We start from the raw sequence: 23,057 nt of genomic DNA on the forward strand, positions 1-23,057 counted from the left end.
AGCGGATGGTGCGAGCATCATGAGTCACCAGGTGAGGGATTCCTTTTGTGCCCACAAAGATTTTTCGTACTTTGCACAATTTGTACTTGGCCTCCTCAGGTGTAATACGATGTACAGCAAAGCGACCCTTGGTGTCATAGATCAGACGGAAATTCTCTCCCGTCTTGTCAATGCTGATGACATCCATGAAACCAGCAGGGTAGGTTATATCAGTTCGGACTTTGCCATCGATCTTAATGAACCGCTGCATACAAATCTTCTTTACTTCATCTCCTGTCAGGGCATACTTAAGTCTGTTCCTTAGGAAAATGATGAGGGGGAGACACTCTCTCAACTTGTGAGGACCGGTGGATGGACGAGGAGCAAACACACCGGTCAATTTATCCAGCATCCAATGCTTTGGAGCTGCCACCCGCTTCAGATGCTTCTTGGGACCACGAGCCATGGCTGCGTTAGGCAAGGAAAGAGGACCTCCGTCTTCCGGTGAGCGTAGAAATTGGGGCTTTTTTTTTTCTTTTTAAGATGGCTCTGTCACCAAGACTGGAATTCCGTGGGCGCTATCACAACTCACTGCTACCTCCACCTCCCGGTTTCAAGCAATTCTCATGCCTCAGCCTCCAAGTAGCTGGGATTCCAGACGTGCACCACCACACCCAGCTAACATTTGTATTTTTAATAGAGACAAGAGTTTTGCCATGTTGGCCAGGCTGGTCTCGAACTCCTGGCCTCAAGCAATCAGCCCATCTCAGCCTCCCAAAGTGAATTTTTTTTTAAATAAGTTGAAAGAGTGCATTCTAAAATAATAAAAAGTACAGTATCATAAATACATCAACCAGTAACAGTCCTTTATTATCAAGTATCATGTACTATACATAATTGTATGTGCTATACTTTCATACAACTGGTAGTGTAGAAAGTTGCTTACACTATCACCACTACAAGCACATGAGTAAGGTACTGCAATAAGACTTCATGACAGCCATGATATCACTAAGCAATAGGAATCTGCCAGTTTCATTATAATCTTATGGGACACATTTCTTCAAAATTATCTCAATATCCCTAAGAGCTAGGTAAACAGGTAATATTGCAGAGAAGATGAATAAACTGGTACTCTTATTCCCTACCCCTACAACCTGAAACAATTTAAATGAAACGTATATAGCAGTGCTTCTCAAATTGTAACATGTTTCAGGATCACCTGAAGAGTTTGTTAAAATTAACTGCTGCAACTAGGTGGATCCTAAGAGGTCTGCATTTCTAACTAGTTCCAACATGAGGCCCATACTATACTAGTAGGGGACCACACTTTGAGAACCACTGATAAAGACAATTTACAGATAAAATCAATGTGCAGTATGTACACTGATTGCGTAATACACAATATGAATGATTTCTGTGAAGCCAAGACAACAGTCTACCTAACCTTGCTGAAAATCTCAAATATCTAGGATTTGATGGCTAGTAAATTACATACCACAATGTTTCCCTTTTCCAACCTTCTAGAAACTGCAAATTTGAAGTTATAGTCTATTTATTATATATTAGGAGCAGATGCATGTATCAGAAGTTAAATGGATCAGAAAAGACTGCAATATTTTATGGACATAAAAGTACTCCAGATGGATGGCAAATGACCCTCCCACATGGAAGTAACCTGAGAGTACCTGAGACAAAGTCAAGACTTTTCCTTTAAAAAAACTTATAACTAACCAAATAAATAAATGAGGAATTTAAACATTCCTATACCATATAATATTAGAAGGAAGCTCTTAGAAAAGTTTTTTAAATTGTGGTTATCAAATACCCAACAAAGCTAAAGAAAAAATTCAACTGTATTCCCATAACATATTTGGTACAATGTAACCTGTGAAGAAATCCTCCAGGATTAATGAATGCAAAATTAATCTGCTAGAAACTAAACAGAGTCTGCTACAAGAAGAATTACTGTGTGTAAACTAATTTCTGTACATCAGGGTAATGTGTCCAGATCATCCAACAGAATTTTAAGATCCAAAGACTTTTAAAAGATGGTAAGATACAAGTACTGGGGGGTTGGGGGTAGGAATGGAAGAATTCCAACTTCCAATAAAAGGAACCAACATTTCTTGGTGAAATGGCTGATTTCACCGCTGGGGCAGAGAAAAGTATAAGATGAGACTAGAACATTTGGTGCTGCTACAAAGTTAAGACTTCTGGCCAGGTGTGGTGGTTCATGCCTATAATCCCAGCACTTTGAAAGACCAAGGTGAAAGGACTGCTTGAGGCCAGGAATTTAAGACTAGCCTGGGCCACACAGCAAGACACTATCTCTATTTATAAAGAGAGAGAGAGAGAGAGAAGAAAAGAAAAAAGAAAAAACTAGCTGGGTGTGGTGGCACATACCTGGCCTATAGTCCTAGCTACTCTAGAGGCTACGGAAGGGGGATCACTTGAGCCCAGGAAATCAAGGTTGCAGTGAGCTATAATCACACCACTGGGCACTCCAGCCTGAGTGACAGAGCAAGACCCTGACTCAAAAAGGAAAAAAAAAAACCAAAGAAATAAAAAGAAAGTTAAGCCCTCAAAAAATGTCAAAAGGATCAGGAACCTCCTTGAAAAGGCTTCGCAGGCCAAACCTGGGATAATTACAGTACCAAAATAAATAATGATGGCAATAGACCAAATCCATAGAATAAGAATCTGTAAGTCCATCTGACATAAGCAGAAAAAAAAAAAAATCCATGAGTCCATTTTAATATACATAAAACATTAAATAAATACATAAAAAGGGAAAGTTCTTCCTTACCAAAAAACGACAAACCTAAATACAGAAGAAATGATGGAAATAGAAAATCACCATGGCAAAATCATCAATGCAAGTTAAAATCTGGGGCCAGGTAGTGGCTCACACCGTAATCCCAACACCTTAGGAGGTCAACATGGGAGGGCTGCTTGAGCCCAGGAGTTCGAGACTAGCCTGGAAAACACGGTGAAACCTCATCTCTACAAAAAATATGAAAAACTAGCCAGGCATGGTGATGTGCACCTGTAGTCCCAGCTACTTAACAGGCTGAGGTAGGAGGATCACCTGAGCCCAGGAAGTCGAGGCCTGCAGTGAGCCGTGATCATGCCACTGGGGGGGGAAAAAAAAAAAAAAAGCAAGGAAATTAAAAATCGGAAGTTAGAGTATGATGAGAAACGATAATTTAATTACCTGGTCCCAAAGAACTTATTTTTAAGTACATTCTCATAGGATACTTTTTTGTTCCCTCCTTTTCTGTACTTAAATTCTAAATCAACAATACTTATGAATTACAAAGGGGAAAAAGCAACTAGAGTGGACAAACCTGACTGATACCACCTTAACCAGGTGAACTGAAAGTTAGTATCACTGGTAATTGGACAAAACAGCATCATGTGCCTCTAAATAAATAAAATCACTTTTGCAGTATTCTTAATCAAAAATGTTTAAAATTAATTGAATCATAGGAAAACATCATACAAACACAAATTGTGGGATATTCCACAAAATTACTGACCACTACTTTTCAAAAGTATAAAAGTCACAAAAGGCAAAGAAAGACGGTGGAATTGTTTCAAATTAAAGAAAACTACGAAAACATAACTAAAATACAACATGTGAGTCATCTCATATTGTGATCCTGGACCAAAGAAAGGTCATTAGTGAGAAAGTGGGTGAAATCTGAATAAAGTCTACAGACTGGATACCAGTATTAGATGAATGGTAATTTCCTGATTTTGATCATTGTTCTATCATTGCACAAGATGTTAAATTTTGGGAACTTGAATGAAAGGCATATGAGAATTTACCTTTATTTTTGCCGTCGTTTTCCCGAGTCTGAAAAAAATTGGTGAAATCACCAATCAAAACCAAACTGGCAAGTCAGAATACAGTCTTATTTTTCTGTACAGCTAGTGCTCGACTTAGGACCACGGACCGGTGGTAACACGATTTGGTCGTAAGTTGAGTAGGCTATATGTACAGTTGAAATGGTGCACGCAGAGATGGTAGTGCTGCTGGAAGCTGGTCCACACTGTCGTACGCCCAGCTGGGCAATGTTTGCGCTGCCAGACACGGAGCAGTCGTGGCTAGCAATTGTGGTCGTAAAGTCGAATAAGTTGCATAGGTGGTAAGTCGATCAATACCTGTAATGTCAAATTAATGTATGTATCTGTGAAGAAGCTAGTCTCCTGTTAACCCAGACTTTCATGGTAATAAGCAAAATTACATGTTTAGAGCAGATATTGAGGTTAACGGATATAAACTATTATTGCTTCCTGCTTTAAAAAAAAAATGAAGGAATAAAGAGAAATCATTAACAATCACAAATAATCTTATATAATTCCTGCCAAAATTTTTACAACACTAATTGTCAATTGGGAGCAGTAATTCCCCTCAATGACTGTTGAAGTTGTTGTTTGAATCAGTAAATATATACAACTGTGAAACAATGACCTCACAATGAGGCAGAGGAAACAGGAAAGCTAGGACTATCACTCAATGAGTTGTCCTATTGACACATACTCCCTATGGGATGATGAAGAATGTGACTATGGTCAACAATAGGTAGTCTATTTGTTACTGCTATAAAATAGCCTCAGAGCCCGCATCTGCAGAACCTCCTGTACAGTAAGGTTAAAGAGCTTGTTGTTAAGTCACACACCCATTTAGGCAACTGAGCTGTGATTAAAACTGAGATCTCCTATGCTCCTTGAGGTACAAGGGGGGAAATAAAGGGAACTAACACTTTCCTAAATACAGCCATTAAGAAACATTCTCAACAGTGATAAATGGATAGCACGCAGACAAAGATGTTCACTGCAACACTTTTTTTATACTTATGAGTAAACTGGGAACAACCTAAACTTCTAGTAGTTAAATTGTAACACATCTCACCATTTTGGTAAAAGAGTTAGAATACTAAATGACTCAATAAATGCTCATTCACTTGTCAATAAACACTAAGTTATAAAAATGATTCTGCTTTCAAGTAAAGTTATGTCAGTGTATCTGTACTACTAAATTTTGGGAAAACAACTGCTGATTCAAGATGCCTATGTACTTTATTTTGATAGCTACTGTCAAACAGCTCTCCAAAAAGGCCACAAAAATGTATACTCCCAACAACAGTATGAGAGTAACTTTTCCCCCACATTGAAAAACGTATGTTATCAATCTTTTTCATGTTTGTGAAAAATAACCTTTTTAGCCCTACTCATTGTTTTCGTAACAAGTAAAAAAGGGAGGAGAGGAAGAGGAAGGTGGTACATGTGAAAGAGTACCATAGGTCTTTCCAGCTACAAGTCACAAGTCAAGCTTAAACAGGGCAAGGGCAGAAATAGACTTTCCATAAGTAAAAACATACTGGGAAAGCTATGAGATTAATTCAAGGTGATGTTAAAAAGCAATTAAGGAAAATGCAAAAGACAGTGACTGGGAAAAAAAAATGAAATTTTCCTAAGTTAAGTGCTCACTGACTTCAGTCTATTTAATAAGGCTACCTTACGACAATCTTCTATACTACCTTTTATTTTTTTTTAATTATTTTTTATGTAACAAGTAACAGCAAGGGACAGGGTTTTTTTTCCCAAATGGTTGGAAAGTTGCTGCAATGTAAATTACCAAATAATCCATCTTCTCCCCCACCAATCTGAAATGCTGCCTTTAATATACATTAAATACCTACATATACTGGGATCTCATTCTCTCACCAAGGCGAGATGCAGCGATCACAGCTCACTGCAACCTCAAACACCATGGTTAATGTTTTTTTTATTTTTTGGTAGAGACGAGGGTCTCTTTATGTTACCCAGGCTGGTCTCAAACTCCTGGGCCCAAGCCATCTTCCCACCTCAGATGATCCCAAAAATAAAGTCTGGGATTTTACTATTTCTCTCCAAAAGGTTGGCAACTTCTCTCCTCTTTTGCTCATAAAATGCCATATGAATATAACAGGAAGAACAGGAGCTTATTTAAAATCAGGAACACCTGGGTTAGCATTCTGACACAGCACACCCCCCAATCCCCACCATGTCCAGGCCTCTGTGGAGTACATGACCATGGTCAATTACTTAAAATTTCTAATCCTCCATTTTTTCATCTATAAACAAAGTTTTTAAAAATCCATAGTTTCTTTTTTCCTATTTATTTTCCCCTATCTCTTTCTCTATGCTTAAAAATAATGGGTAATCAAATTGAAGGTGGATATATCTTTTGATCCAGCAATTTCACTTTTGGGAAATTATCCTGCAGAAATATTGGCATACACATGAAATGATGCATGTGCAAACTTATTCACTGTAGTATTAACTGTAAGAGTGGACCTGGAAACAACCTAAATGTCCACCAACAAGGGACTAGTTTAAAAATCAATAGCACATTCATCACAATGGAATAAACAATACTATTTTAAAAAAAAAGAAAGTTCTCAGTGTGCTAATATTAAAAGATCTCTAAGATCTGCGAAATTAAAAAACAAAGTATGTATAGTATGCTTTTTTCTGAAAAGGTGAGAGAATATATTTGTTTCTATGTGTACATGTGTGTAAGACATTCTGGAAATAATTTTAAGTATATGTAAAAATATTTCATTTTTATTATTTCAGGCATGTGAAAAGGAGAAAAAGGCTGAGACTGACTAAATGGATTAAAAAAAAAAAAAAAACTGAAGACTCAGAAAAAAAAACAAACTACAGACAATGAATAATTTGAATGAGTTCCTATGTATCAAATGTTTACTCAAAATTAAGGTTTTTAGTCACATTATATGAAACTAAGTATTTCTTTGAATGGACCAACATAGGGAAAAAAAATTTGTTTTACTATAATGTTTCTTCTTTACTGATACTTGTCTTTCTCAAATTCTCCATCTTACACATATTTCTTAGTTTGTCAGTATAGAGATTCACTTTTTAAAAATTCGATCAGCTGAACAAGTTTATCTATATTGTCTACATAATTTTATAATTCATATGTAGCACATATTTTAGACACAGTAAACAACGTGATAGAAAATAAGAGTGGAAGTAGCTTCAGGTTACCCTTTATAAGACTGAATGCAAACTAAATATTTTTCTATTATGTTTATAGACAATAGGAAACCACTGAAAGTTTTGACAAAAAAGGAGGATGGGCCCGGCATGGTGGCTCATGCCTGTAATCCCAGCATGTTTCAAGGCCAAGGCAGGCAGATCATGAGGTCAGGAGTTCGAGACCAGCCTGGCCAATATGGTGAAACCCCATTTCTACTAAAAACACAGAAATTAGCCTGGCGTGGTGGCACATGCCTGTAGTCCCAGCTACTCAGGAGGCTAAGGCAGAGGAATCACTTGAACCCAGGAAGCAGAGGTTGCAGTGAGCCAAGATTGTGGCACTGCACTCCAGCCCAGGTGACACAGCAAGACTCCTTCTGGGAAAAAGGAGGATGTTATTAACAAATTAATGTGCTTGAAGAATGAATGTTATCTCAAAAAGCAGAAACAACCCATAAGACCATCAACTGATGAAAGAATAAACAAAATGTGTGGTACCCTCCATACAAATGAATTTTATTCAGTCCTAAATAGAATGAAGTACTCATGCATGCTACAACACGGAAGAACATTGAAAACATTATGTTACATGAAAGAAGCCAAACACAAAAAGCCATATACTGTATGACTCCATTTATAAGAAATATCTTAAAAAGGCAAATCCATAGAGATACAAAGTAGACTAGTGGTTGCCAATAGAATGGGCAAAGGGGAAATGGGAAGTGACTCCTAATGAGCATCAGGGTTCTTTTGAGGTAATAAAAATGTTCTAGATTAATACTGGTAATTACTGCAAAACGTTGTGAATACAATGAAAACAACCGAATTGAGTATTTTATTTTATTGATTGCTTGATTGATTGAGATGGAGTTTCACTCTTGCTGCCCAGGCTGGAGTGCTATGGCACAATCTTGGCTCACTGCGACCTCCACCTTCCCAGGCTCAAGCAATTCTCCTGCCTCGGCCTCCCAAATAGCTAGGAATACAGGTGCACACCACCACACTTGGCTAATTTTTTTATTTTTAATAGAGATGGAATTTCACCACATTGGCCAGGCTGGTGTCGAACCCTGGACCTAAGGTGATCTGCCTACCTCGGCCCCCCAAAGTGCTGGGATTACAGGCATGAGCCACTGTGCCCAGCCTGAACTGAATATTTAATAGAGTGAATTTTCTGGTGTGCAAATTATATCTCAATAACTAAAAAAGCTGGGGGATGTGCAAGAGATCATACATAGTTACAATAGAAAGCAACTATACTGGTTTAGCAATTAGTGCATAAAAGCCATCAAAGTTTCTATTGTTAACCCTAATCCAGGGAGCACCATTCAGGTTACTGTGCTCCAGAATACTCCACTCACAGAGACCCTACTGGAAGATACAGCCTGAGAAAAAGAATGCATAAATTTAAACAAAGAGGTAAAAGAATTGTCAATAATAATATATGTCTGAATGTCAACAGGAAGGAATTATGACAAAAAATAAATCTATTTTCTCTTTGATAATAAAAAACAATTTTCCCAAAAAGGAAATTCGACAAAGTTTACCATTGGTTATCTCTGAACTGAGGAACTGAGGACAACTTGCTGTCTTTTCCCCAGACTTTTCCAGCTCTTCAACAATGACATTACTTGTATAATGAAAATGATAAAAATGTACTTACCTTTATAAAAATTAAAAAATTTGTATCTCAACCATAGAAAGCATTCTGAAACACTAAAGCCCTAACCTATGAGAGTCAAACAGTTGTTAAAGACAATTTCTCGTGGAGTCCACATGCTATTGTCCTTTTCTAGAAAGTTCATAATCTACATCTACACTGTCCACTAAGGTAGTCACCAACTAATGAGCATCTGAAATGTGACTAAATCCAAATTCAGGTGTCTTGTAAGTATAAAATACACACTGATTTCAACGATTTAGTATTAAAAGAAGAATTTTAAATATCTAAGTCTTCAGTTTTCATACTGATTACATGTTAAAATAACATTTTGCATATATTGTTAAAATAAATTAATAAAATTAATTCAGCTGGTTCTTTTTTGCTTTATTAACATAGCTACTAGAAAATTTAAGTTTAGATATCTCACTTGCATTCCATTGGACGATCCTGTCTCAGAAGGAGTTAAAAGGGCTTTTTAGGGGCTTTATTTGAGTCTTCCACTGGTCCCCTTTTTCTTATGTTTTAAGAAGCACCACTTTTCTCAGAGCATTTCCTGCACTGGAAAATACTGTACACACCAAGGAGAATGAAACAAGTGATAAATTTAAGAAGTGACTAGAAGGGAAATCTTTCTTTCATGTTTCCTACAACTCATACTGTAATAGGAATTCTCAATAAGAAAATCTGCGATTAATACATTTTGAGATTCTCAGGAGTAGGGTGGTATTTCCTCTAGGGGATGAAATAATTTGAATATTTGACACTTCCAAATCTCAAGTTGAAATCTGATCTCCAATGTTGAGGATGGAGCACAGTGGGTGGTGCCTGGAACATGGAAACAGAGTCCACATGAACAGCCTGGTTCTGGCCTCAAGATAATGAATGAGTTTCCCCTCTGTAAGTTCTCATGAGAGCTAATAAAAAGAGCTTGGCACCCCTCTCCTCTCTTGTCTCCTTTCCTGCCTCACCATGTGATACCTGCTCCCCTTCACTCTCTGCCATGAGTAGAAGCTTCCCGAAGCCCTCACCAGAAGCAGATGTTCTGACATCATGCTTGTTATACAACCTGCAGAACCATGAACCAAATAAATCTCTTTCTTCATAAATTACCCAGCCTCAGGTATTTACACAAAAACAGACTAGGACAGGAGGTATGTGACAGGTGAAAAGCCTCAGTAACACTATACAATTGTTTAGGAGCTGAGAATGTCTAGTTGAAAATCACCTCTGTTTATGGTCCTACAAAGATAGTAAGTAGAAATATGGATTTGGGAGCATGCAAGCCATTTAGAGTTTAAGAGAGCCAACTCTGGATATGCTGGAGAAAACTAAGGCAAAACAGAGGTCAAGAACATCTAGGTAATGTGCTTAGAAAGCTCCAAGAAGAATCCTTTTACCCCTACACTAAAGGAATATATCTAATAAAGAAACTAGGATTTCTGTAAGAACAAATAGGTCTGAGGAAAATATAAAAATTAAAAATAGCCTGTCTCCATCTCCTCTTTTTTCCTCACTGCTTAAAATACTAAAAAGTGCAAACTAATTTGTAGTAACAAAAAAAAGCAATTCACTAATTGCCTGGGGCGAGGGTGCAGGGAAGGGCTTAACTGTGAAGTGGCATGAGGAATCTTCTGATGGTAACAGAAATGTCTTGTTGTTTACTGTATATAAATTGTATCTCAATAAAATCAACTAAAAATAAATAGGAGGGGAAAAAAGCAATGATACTTTACAAATCACCATTTGCCCGTGGCAGTCACAACATAGCTGCCATTCCCTGTACATTTGCAAATTCGGTCATGGCAGTTTATAGCACCATAATTCTTACTACATTCTGTACACTTTTGGTACACAAGTCATGCTTACTTCTTAATTTTAAATGTCCTATAAAAGACTATACTATGATTCCACGTTGAAACAAAAAAAAAAATGTTAACAAAAAAAGCCTACAAACACAACAGTGGAAAATAAATTTGATATTTCTGAAGTAAATATTGCAGTTGGAAGAATAACCACAATTTTTGGTGTTTTTTCTTTTTTGCAAGGCACTATCCAAGAAATAGTGCATTGTATCATATTTTTTCTTCCTGACTCATATATAAAAAAACAATTTGTGTTACATTTTAATCCAGCATTTTTCTTTCTTAGTCATATACAACATAATGAGTTGGCCACATGGCAAGAACATGGTGGGGGTATGGGGTGCGGGGCTTTAAGGAGCTCAAAGTGGTCCCTGGCTGACAGCCAGCAAGCAAACAGGAACATCAGATCTACAAGCACAAGGAATTGAATTCTGCCCACAACAAGTGAGCCTGGAAGAGAACTCAGAGCCTCAGAACAGATAGCAGCTCCGGTTGATTCCTTAATTTCAGCCTAGTGAGAACCTGAGGAAAGACCCAGCTAAACCACACCCAAATTCCTGACTAACAGAACCTGGAAGATAAGCTGCTAAATTTGTGTTAACTTGCTGTAGAGCAGGGTCCACAACTGGTACTGGTCTGTGGCCTTTTAGAAACTAGGCCGCGGCTGAGCATGGTGGCTCCCACCTGTAATCCCAGCACCCTGGGGGACCGAGGCAGGCAGATTACGAGGTCAGGAGATCGAGACCATCCTGACCAACATGGTGAAACTCCATTACTACTAAAAATACAAAAAAATTAGCTGGGCGTGATGGCACACGCCTGTAGTCCCTACTACTCAGGAGGCTAACGCAGGAGAATTGCTTGAAATCAGGAGGTGGAGATTGCAGTGAGCCGAGATCATGCGACTGCACTACAGCCTAGGCAACAGTGTGAGACTCCGTCTCAAAAAAACAAGAGAGAAAGAAACCAGGCCACACAGGAGGAGGTGAGCTGCAGGTGAGTGAGCATTACCGACAGAGCTCTGCCTCTGGTCAGATCAGCTGCAGCATTAGAGTCTCATAGGAGCATAAACACTACTGTGAACTGCACATGCAAGGGATCTAGGTTGCATGCTCCTTATGAGAACCTAATAATGCCTGATGATCTGAGGTGGAACAGTGTCATCCCAAACCATCCTCGCCTGCCTCTCCTTTCCCCAATCCATGGAAAAATTGTCTTCCACAAAAATGGTCCCTGGTGTCAAAAAGGTTCAGGACTGCTTCTGCAGAGCAATGGAAAACTAATACTGTACAGATGACTATTTAAATCTGAGGAAATATAGTTTATATTATTTCTTTTAAAGGCTGCTAATCTTTATTGTAACATCAAAACAACTAAAACTTTACATTATTTTAAGTGATATAATTCAATTTCACAAGTCAGCAGGATAAAGGGTAATATTCTCAACACTTTACAGGTTAAAAAAAATTTGCAACTTCTAAGAACTTATTTCTTCCACCAAGTAGGCAAAAACAATACTATGAACTTGGTATGGTTGTTTCTGCCTTTTTTTTTTTTTTTTTTTTTTTTTTTTTTTTTTTCTTTTTTCTTTTTTTTTTTTTTTTTTTTTTTTTTTTTTTTTTGAGACTGAGTCACTCTGTCACCCAGGCTGGCAGGCTGGAATGCAGTAGCACCATCTTGGCTCACTGCAGCCTTGACCTCCTGGGTTCAAGCAATCCTCCTGCCTCAGCCCCCGAAGTAGCTGGACTATAGGCATGCGCCACCACACCCAGCTAATTTTTGTATGTTCAGTAGAGACGGTTTTGCCATGTTGCCCAGGCTGGTCTACAATTCCTGAGCTCAAGTGATCCACTTGCCTCAGCCTCCCAAACTGCTAAGATTACAGGCGTGAGCCACCATGCCAGGCCATTTCTGCCTTTCTAAACCAATGACATACCAAAACAAAAGCCCAACCTTGGTCCTTATCCATTTCCAAAGAAGTGTAAATAAAGTTGGATGGGTGGTTTTTTTTAAAAAAGTTAATTTTGAGATCTCGCATGGCCACATTATTGGGGGCAATCATCCAGTTTCTAAGAACTTCAGTAAACTTGGCTACTTAAAAAAAAAACACAGAAATCTGAGTAAAGTCTACCATCTAATTAATGGTATAAATTTTAAAATGGAATAATAATGCATGCTCTGACAACCTCACAGAGTATATAATTAAATGCCAATGAAAATAGCCAGTACTTCTATAGCTCTTACTGCATGCCAGGCACTGTTCTATAAATAATATATAAGAAATAAATTTACAGATGATATAGATAGTATAGAATAAAGATTAAGGTTCCAGGCTCTAGAGCCAGACTGCCTGGAAACAATCCCAGGTCCACTATTAACTAAAGGTGGGACCTTGACCATGTTTAACTTCTCTGTGCCAAATTTTCAGCTATAAAATAGGGATATTAACAACACTTACCTCATAAACTATTGTAAGGATTAGATGAGGTAATACACATGAAGGACACAGAACAGCGCATGTCACATAATAAACACTCAAATATTGATATCAATATTGTTTGTATAAGGGTGCCATATTAACATTCACTTCTAAGAAAGGAAATCTGTAGTAGATGATGTCAGAGCATACTAATGAGCCTAAGACTTAAAATCCAAAAATCTTGAAGTGCTTATCTGATTCCTTCTACCCAACCCCTAAATTCTATTTACCAGAATTTAGTTCCACTTAGGCATTTTTAATCTTTCACAAAACATCATTCAGCACTCTATAATTATTTTTTTCTTTTCTTCTTCAAGACAAAGTCTCGCTCTGTAGCCCAGTCTGGAGTACAGTGATGCAATCCTGGCTCATTGCAACCTCTGTCGCCCAGGTTCAAGCAGTTCTCCTGCCTTGGCCTCCAGAGTAGCTGGGATTACAGGCACATGCCACCATACCCGGCTAATTTTTCTATTTTTAGTAGAGACAGGGTTTCACCATGTTAGCCAAGCTGGTCTCAAACTACTGGCCTCAAGTGATCTGCACACCTTGGCCTCCCAAAGTCCTGGGATTACAGGCATCAGCCACCACACCCAGCCTACTATTTTACTTATTTATATATCTGAGACAGGGTCTTGCTCTGTCACCCAGGCTAAAGTACAGTGGCAGGATCTGGGCTCACTACAGAGTTGAACTGCTATACTCAAACCATCCTCCTACCTCAGCCTCCCAAGTAATTAGGACTACAGGTGCACATCACCACCCCTGGCTAATTTATTTTATTTTATTTTTTTTAGAGACAAGGTTTTGCTCTGTTACCCAGGCTGGTCTACAACTCCTGGCCTAAAGCAATCCTCTCACCTCAGCTTCCCAAGTAACTGGGATTATAGGTACAACCCATCACCCTCAGCTCCAGCACTCTATATTTAGTGTTTGTATGCAACTTTTGATAAAATTTTACAAAAGCATATAATTAAAATTTCCTGGAAAGGGCAAAGTTCAAATGTATTTAACTGTAGTTACAGTATTTTAAATGAAACCAAGAGAAAAATCTTTCACAAAACATTTTTAAGGGCCAACACCTAGGTTTACCTCTTTATAAGGTAACAAAACTACAAAAACTATCTTAAATATCCTAATGAAAAAACAAAAATACAGATATCAAACCTATGTTCTCACAGTATTAATTAAATATGAAACAGCTATAAATAAACTCACTGGGTAAGGAATGGTTCTACAAAGTATGTAAAAGAAGAAAAAATAATTTTTTTAATTATAAACACCAAATCAGCAAATAAAAATAGTTTAAGAAAATAAATAAAGGAAATATTCCAAGATACCCCCTGACTTAAACAATTTATACCCAAGAGACTAACAAATGTGGATTCTCAGATTTTCTGCTACACTTCACAAGGATGGCAAACCACAGGTTTTCAAATCCTAAATATTGAGGCTCATCCTCTACCCAAGAATAATCTCCTTCAAAAGATTTAACTCTCTCTAAAAAACACATTTCACACATAAAATCAGTTTCCTCCATAATCTTACACAGATTTTGCCTAAATAAGTTTCTTCTACTGCTAATATATCTGGGACAATCGTCCTGATGATGCTTCCAAGAGCAAGACCTAAAAAATGCAGGTTAGTGCAAATCAATTCAAATGACAGACTTCAATTTTGCAATTATTTTGTATAACAATATAAACCTGGAAATTGCCTCTCCATGAGTCTGTTAAACTGCCTTCCAAAGGGATGATTTTCTATCATTTTCCCCTCCTATGTCAGTACAACTTTCCATTTTCAATAAAAACTTAAGAGACAACAGGCATGACTAAAAGCATAGACCATGGAGTATGACAGATCTAGATCTGAATCCCTGTTGTGCAAGGTAAAATTCCTAACTATGCGTTCTTGGAATTTTCTCTAAATTTGTTTCCTCTGTTATAAAACATCAGTAGCTACTTCATATGAACTGCTGTGAAGAGTAAGTTAAATAATGGTTGTAAAAATCCTTTGCACAGTTCCTGACACACAGTAAACATTCAATACATGGTAATAATGATGATCATGAATTACAAAATCTACATTCTTATCTTCCAGATTCATAACCCTCTCCTTTCTCATTAATTCTTTATAAATAACTGGGGGTAAAAATCAATCATTATCAAAAGAAAAAGAGACCTAGTAAGTCACTTCTTTACCTCTAATTGTCCTCTTTCTTTCCTATGCTTCAACAGCCTCAGTCATTACCCATGCTTAAAAGTACATACTTTATTTAGGCTCAAATGTGCAAAGGGGACCACGGGTTTTATTTAACACTTTTACTTAAAGATGGATCCTCCATGATGTAAAAATGATACAACATATTCATCTTTCCAGCACACTCAACACCAGAATGGGCCCATGGGTGAAAAAGAAATCAGCCAAAAGCACCATTCGGGAAGTATCCATTGGATCGAAGTTTCACTACTGAATCAAATAGGAAGGTAAACTCTAAGAATAAGATGTTCCAAACTATCTCAGCCAGTTTACTTCTGGGATATGCTTTCTAGAAATGCAGAAGGAAAAAAGTTCACATGAAAATTTTTATCAATTCCTGAGATTTGCTCCTAATTCATCAATAAATATTTGCTGAACACCTATGGGCAAGCACAACATTAAGCACTTGGAAACAAAGGTGACAAGACAATGTGTGGTCTCCCCTCTCCGAGCCCCCACAGAAATTATTTAAAAGCTTTCCAGTTTTTTATCTCTTCCGTTCATTTGTTAATATACTATATGTCCACAATGTGGCAGGAATGTTAGGTACTTGGGGGAGCAGGTATTGACTAAGACTAGACTCTTATCCTCAAAGAAGTGACAGACCAGTAGAAGAGACAAATACAAATAAGGATGTTAAGTGCTATAAAAACCACAGATATTGTGGGTAACCAGTGGAAAAAAATAACTCTAACTCTACCTATATTAATCAGGACACACTTCCTAGAAGACCAATATTTAAGTAGGGTCTGAAGAAACAAACGTTCCCAGATGAAAAGAATAGAATATTCCAAGCAGAGAAAATAGCAAGGTGTTGAGACAAATATACATGAAAGTCTATACACGTACACACACATACAAATAGACATTAAAGTACATACATGCTGTATATACATGGACACACAGCCAGTGTTTGGATACAAGTGAAAAGAAGTCATCTGAACCACAAAATACAGAAAATAATCTGACTTCCCAATTCTCCCAAAGATAATACACAACAAACCCTATAAATAGCAGAAAAGTCAATAAGTACATTCAAACTCCGGCCTTAGGGTATTAAGGCTGAATTCTCTCCCAGAAATAAGGGTAGCATGGAAAGAGCTCTGAAGGGTAGATTGGACCTGGACTAGAAGGGATCCTAACAAAGAAGAGTCAATTCAAGTGCAATACAAAGAAAGAACAGAAGCAAGGAAATCAATTAAGAGTCTTCTGAAATGGACAAGGCACTGTAAGGGTCCAATTTTTGTGCTTTTATTTTTTTTTTGAGACTGAGTCTCGCTCTGTCACCCAGGCTAGAGTGCAATGATGCAATCTCAGCTCACTGAAACCTCCATCTCCCTGGTTCAAGCAATTCTCCTTGCCTCATACTCCTGTAGCTGGGATTACAGGTGCATGGCACCACACCCAGCTAATTTTTCGTATTTTTAGTAAGGGTCCAATTTTAAACAATTAAGGGAAAAAGAACACATAGAAAAACAAGGTCCTAAGTTAAAGGGCCCTTGACGTGGTAAGCAATAAAACATAAGGAAAGAGGGAGTGCTCCAAGGTTTCCCCCAAAAGATCATTCCATTAACCTTGATACCTGTATTTTAAGTGTACTTTTGAATTTATGAATACATATTATGGCAATCATCTCTCATAAGCCCTCTATTCTCAATATATTTTTACATGAACAGTTTGCCATTAAAAAAATTAAATGAGTAAAATCCATGTGGAATCTTTTCCCAGTTTTTGAAAAAAGTGTAAGCACTTTTAGATTAATTTTGGAGTAATTTCCCTGTAATCTTAAAAAATATAATGAAATCTACTAACCTTCCTACATGTCTTTTAAACTGAATGTTAAATGAAGCCTATCCATGTCTGTGACTCATCTTTATCAACAATCAGCATTTACACAGAATATAAATGGCAAAGTACCTCATACAAAGGAGCTATCCAAATGAGAAACAGAGTTTAATTATAGAGCTGGGTTTCCTAATACTGCTTGGCAGGGCTGGCATTTGGACCAGGTAATTTTTTGTTGTAGACGCTGTCCACCTTGTTTACACCTAACCTCTATCCACTAGATACCAGTAGCACCCTTTCCTCTCCCCACTCCCCTAAATGACCATCGGAAACATCACCAAATATTGCCACATGTCCCCCGGGGACCCTGTTATAGATTGTTATATGCTAACCACTGTTTCCAGCTTCTCATTTATTTCCTTTAATACTAACAACAAAGTATCCACGAGGTAGGTAGATATTATTTTCCCCTCCTTATAAAGAAACTGAGGGAGGTTAAACAACTTGCCAAAGGTCACACAAACCAGCAAGTATGGTAGGTAGCCTGTACTTGAACCCAAACAATGATGGCTCAAGTTCCTGCTCCTAATCACTGTTGAGCTAATGACCCGGCATTTATCATCTGACACTTGAAAAGTAGTATTTTGAATCTTATCTAAAGCAAAAATTAAAACTACCACCACAAGTGAAAATTGAAAGTTCACAAACTCACACAGCACCAACTTTTAGGGACTAGAGTGGTTCAAAGCAGCAGCTACCATTTATTAAGGATCTGGCTGCAGGACCCCTTTCACACATTATCTCTTTGAGATCTCACAACATCCTTGGGAGGTATTATCTTTTTCTCAAGAGAGGAAGCTCAAGGTCAGAACAGAAAAGTGGTCCCTGACCTAAAAGCTTTCACAATTGAAGAGATAGAAAAAAAAATTTTTTTAAGAAAATAAGCAAGTAATTGTCAATTAACAATAAATAAAGGGTGAAAAACATAAAATACGAGAAGGGAAAGTATACAGTTAGACTAGTCAGAAAATACTTCTAAAAAGAGGCTTCTAGCATCCCCTCCTAAGAAAATGGCATAAATGAGCAAGAGAGGAGAAGCTGGGGAAGAGCAACCTCCCTCAGAATGATGTGCAATATAAGTTTTGGGGAAAGTTTTTAGATTGCCATTTTAAGTAATAAATGAAGGAAATGATGAAGACTATCATTTAAAAGTCTACCTTAAAATCAGAATAAAGCTAAAGCTGGAGAAAATAAAGCTAGTCTATGATATGCTTTTAGGGTGCCCCTACCTCCATACACTCTCAAGCACAGCAACAGGAACAATTAGAAAATATTTAAAGGTTAAGACTGCTAGATTTGGTTAATGAAAGCTTAGACAAAGTCCAACAACCAAATTTCATGAGTGACACATCACCTATTTTGTTTTGTGTATTTTGTCTCTCCTAATCAGAAAGTAAGTTTCAAGAGAGCAGGTATTTTTATGTTTTGCTCATTTAGATCAATGCCTGATATAGTAGGTGTTCAGTAAATCTGAACTGAATCTGATGCTGAATAAAGGCAGTATTCAAAATAGTGACACATTTAGGAGCAAAGACCACCAATACCTCAGCACTGAGAAAACCAGCACCCTCACAGAAATAATAACTTAATACTATAATATTTCTTTATTATTATTGCAGCAGCTAACATTTACTGAATGCTAACTTAGCCAGACGCTGTGCTAAAGGCTTACATGCATTCTCTCACTCAATCCTCTTAATTACTCCATGAGGAAAATAGGTACTATTATTATCATCCCAGTTTTACAAGAAACACACATGGAATAAATAACTTGCCTGAGATCATAAAGCAGCAGAACCTGGGTTTACCAACTCCAAAGCTTGCCTCTCAGCTACTATGTCATATACAGAATTACAAGCACCCCTCTCAGACAAAGCTAGTGAAATAGGGACAACGAAGAAAAAAAACAGAACAAAAAAAAAAAACAAACTCCTCTGTAAGTTAAAAACTCTTTGGCCATCCCCTTCTCCTAGCAGGTGTGGTGGTTTCCCACCCTAAAATAACACTGATTATCCCCTACAAACTAAACCTTTAATGGCTTAAAGAACTTGAATGTTGAAAAGGTACGAACAAAAACCAATCATCTAATCATCATTTCAAAGGATAGCAGATAACAAGTGGTAACACCCCATGTCCACAACCCAAAGAAATAACAGGGTGTGACCTCTGACTAAGGCTGACCTCAAAACTTCCAGAGCCACTCTCCCTGGTATCTGCCTCTTCTTCCCTCCTTCCTTTATTATCTCTCTCCCCACCTCTGTGCAACCCAATTCTCTTCTGCTCATTTATAAAAAATTGAAAATTTTATTTCTTCCTCTAAATGTCTAAATCTGATAATATAAAAGTTTAGTATTTTTCTGCAGGAAAAAAAAAATCTGCCTGCATAACACTCAGTAGGAAAAGGTTTCCTACTCACTGTATAAGCATTCCAGTTTATATTGTCAAATTCACACAGCAGTCAATTAAGAGACCACCAATCATGCAAAACAAAACTTACAACCCAAATATTTATCAACACGACCTTCCAGTATTACATACATAAGAACCAGAAAGAAATCAAATAAACTAGAGAGAACATGCTCTTCTTCCCAACCAGTAACTTACTATAGTCTTTTTTGAAAACCTCTGAAATGTGAAGACCCTTGAAGCATAATTCAAATTGTTACCAACAAAGAAAAATATTTAAAATATATATTAAAAACATTTAAAATGCTGACACTTATTTAAACTAGAATATTCATTACTCACCTAACCACCTGCTAGATCCACTGGCAAACAAACAACTCTAATTTCTACAATTACACCAAAATCTAAAGCAAATTTTCCTTAAAAGGAGAAGTCACAGCTAGCAGGATAATCAGTGCTAAACAGTATCCCTTTTTTTTAGCTTTTACTTTAGGTTTAGGGGTACATGTAAAGGTTTCAGAGGTAAACACACGTCACAGGGACTGTGTTGTACATATTTCATCACCCAGGTACAAAGCCCAGTACCCAATAGTTATCTTTTCTGCTCCTGTCCCTACTCCTACCCTCCCCCTCAAGTAGACCCCAGTGTCTGTTGCTTCCTTGTGTTCATAAGTTCTTATCATTTAGCTCCCACTTGTAAGTGAGAACATGTAGTATTTGGTTTTCTGTCCCTGAACTAGTGTGCTATGGCTAGTAACCTCCAGCTTCATCCATATTCCCACAAAAGACATGATATCCTTCTGTTTTACAGCTGCATAGTATCCCATGGTGTATATGTACCATATTTTCTTTATCCAATCTGTACTGATGGGCATTTAGGTTGATTCCACATCTTTGCTATTGTGATAAGTGGTGTAAGGAACACCCATGTGCATGTGTCTTTATGGTAGAATGAATTATATTCTTCTGTGAATATACCCAGTAATGGCATTGCTGGATGGAATGTAGTTCTGCTGTTAACTCTTTGAGGAATCGCCATACTGCTTTCCACAATGGCTGAACTCATTTACACTACCACGAACAGTTAGTGTTCCCTTTTCTCCGCAACCTCACTAGCATCTGTTATTTTTTTACTTTTTATAATAGCCATTCTGACAAGCATGAGATGGTATCTCATTGTGGTTTTCATTTTAATTACTCTAACAGTGAGTGATACTGAGTTTTTTTTCACATGCTTGTTGGTTACATGTATGTCTTATTTTCAGAAGTGTCTGTTCATGTCCTTTGCCCACTTTTTAATGGGGCCGTTTTTCTCTTGCAAATTTAAATTCTTACAGATGTTGGATATTAGACCTTTGTCAGATGCATAGTTTGCAAATATTTTCTCCCAAGACTATATCTCAATCTTGTTTTTCTTTAGATTTTTTTCATATACCTTAGATATACAGTTCTATTCAATAAACAGGCTATGAAGGCATACCAAAACTGTTCTCAAAATAGAAATTCTTTCCAAATACAGAAACAATCAAGAAGCATCTATTTCTTGTAACGGCCAATAAAACACTGATTATGCCCTGCTTGAAGAAAAGGTATTTCTGAAAACCGATCTTGTATGTAACAAATACTAAGCACAAAAAAAAAAGGAATTTAAGAAACCCACATACTAATCATTTGGGGAAAAAACAAAAACTAAAATTAAGTAGTTAAAATAGAATTATGTAAATAAAATTATTTCAATCTTAATTTGAGATGTAAATGACACAGATGAAACTTCTGTTCAACTTCTTAATGATTTTTTTAAAGCTTTTTATTTCCAAGAGTTAAAGAGATGGGCAATTTAAAAAGCGGATAACTGAATTAGATCCTGATATGTCTAAATGGGCAATTTAAACCACAGTCACTATCAGTGATAATGATTAATTATTCAAAAAAGGACTATTTTCTGGTCCATGCACTACTGAGATCTTTGAAAATAATTCAAATTCCAGTTATGTTCAAATCAGTCTTTCTTTTCTGTTTAAAAAAAAAAAAAAAAAAAAAAGCACAACAGGGCTGGGCACGGTGGCTCACACCTGTAATCCCAGCACTTCGGGAAGCCGAGACAGGCAGATCACGAGGTCGAGAGATGGAGAACAATCCTGGCCAACATGGCATGGTGAAACCCCGTCTCTACTAAAAACACAAAAATAAACTGGGCGTGGTGGCACGCGCCTATGGTCGCAGCTACTCGGGAGGTTGAGGCAGAAAAATCACTTGAACCCAGGCGGCAGAGGTTGCAGTGAGCCGAGACTGCGCCACTGCACTCCAGCCTGGCAACAGAGCAAGATTCCGTTTCAAAAAAAAGCACAACAGCTCTGTCATTTCTTTAGCTTTTAATAAAATGTTAACGAAATTTTAGATGCTTTTAAAAACACAGAATTACTTCAGTATTATTTGTCAAACTCAAGGGTTGAATTTAAATGGTAGGCAACATATGGCCTGACTTAAACCTTCTATCTACAGCATACTTTACAAGAACCAACTGCCTGCCTGTTGCTGGCTCCAGGTAGACTTGTTTTCAACCATTAGGTAATTATAAATTACTATTTTTAGTGAAGCAACTCCTTCTCAGACCTAGAGAATGTCATGCAAAGGTATATTACCCTCTACACTCCCCTAAAAAGCATGCAATCCTAAAAGGCTGTTAAAAATATATATACATTCAGCCGGGCACAGTGGCTCACACCTGTAATCCCAGCACTTTGGGAGGCCAAGGCAGGTGCATCACCTGAGGCCGGGAGTTAACAGACCAGCCTGACCAACATGGTGAAGCCCCATCCCTATTGAAAATACAAATTTGGCCATGCCTGATGGTGCGTGCCTGTAATCCCAGCTACTGAGGAGGCTAAGACAGGGGAATTGATTGAACCCGGGAGGCAGAGGTTGCAGTGAGCCTAGATCACGCACAACATTGCACTCCAGCCTGGGCAACAAGAGCAAAACTCCGTTTACACACACACACACACACACACACTCTGACTGGCACTGTGACCCACGCCTGTAATCCCAACACTTTGGGAGGCTAAAGTGGATTGCTTGAGCCCTGAAGTTTGAGACCAGCCCGGGCAATATAGTGAGACCCTGTCTTTACAAAAAAAAAATTTTTTAATTAGCAGGATGTGGCAGTGCACACCTGTAGTCCCAGATACTCAGGAGGCTAAGGTGGGAAGATCACTTGAGCCCAGGGGGTCGAGGTTGCAGTGAACAACGATCACACCACTGACTTCCAGCCTGGTGACAAGGTGCAACCCTGCCTCTAAAAAAATAATTAATTTTATATACACACACACATTCTCATAAGCATTGACTAGATCAGGAATTTTTGTTAAAAATTTAAAAATTATATACACACGGCCGGGCGCGGTGGCTCAAGCCTGTAATCCCAGCACTGTGGGAGGCCGAGGCGGGTGGATCACGAGGTCAAGAGATCGAGACCATCCTGGTCAACATGGTGAAACCCCGTCTCTACTAA

At 37.8% G+C, this 23,057-nt stretch overlaps 2 protein-coding genes across 5 annotated transcripts in view; both read right to left on the bottom strand.

The window, feature by feature from the left end:
- The window catches only part of LOC108282798 (40S ribosomal protein S4, X isoform-like), a 5,815-nt gene extending 5,309 nt beyond the window's left edge, over window positions 1-506 (bottom strand). Inside the window, exon 1 of the mRNA XM_017498799.2 lies at window positions 4-506. Within this exon, the coding sequence (XP_017354288.1) occupies window positions 4-445 (442 nt within the window). The 5' untranslated portion in view covers window positions 446-506. The remainder of the gene's footprint in view (window positions 1-3) is intronic.
- Window positions 1-23,057, bottom strand: part of FBXW7 (F-box and WD repeat domain containing 7) — a 235,594-nt gene that overhangs the window by 203,439 nt on the left and 9,098 nt on the right. The window lies entirely within an intron of this gene.

Source organism: Cebus imitator, unplaced genomic scaffold, assembly GCF_001604975.1.
Source record: "Cebus imitator isolate Cc_AM_T3 unplaced genomic scaffold, Cebus_imitator-1.0 Scaffold251, whole genome shotgun sequence".
In the NCBI taxonomy this organism is placed as follows: Eukaryota; Metazoa; Chordata; class Mammalia; order Primates; family Cebidae; genus Cebus; species Cebus imitator.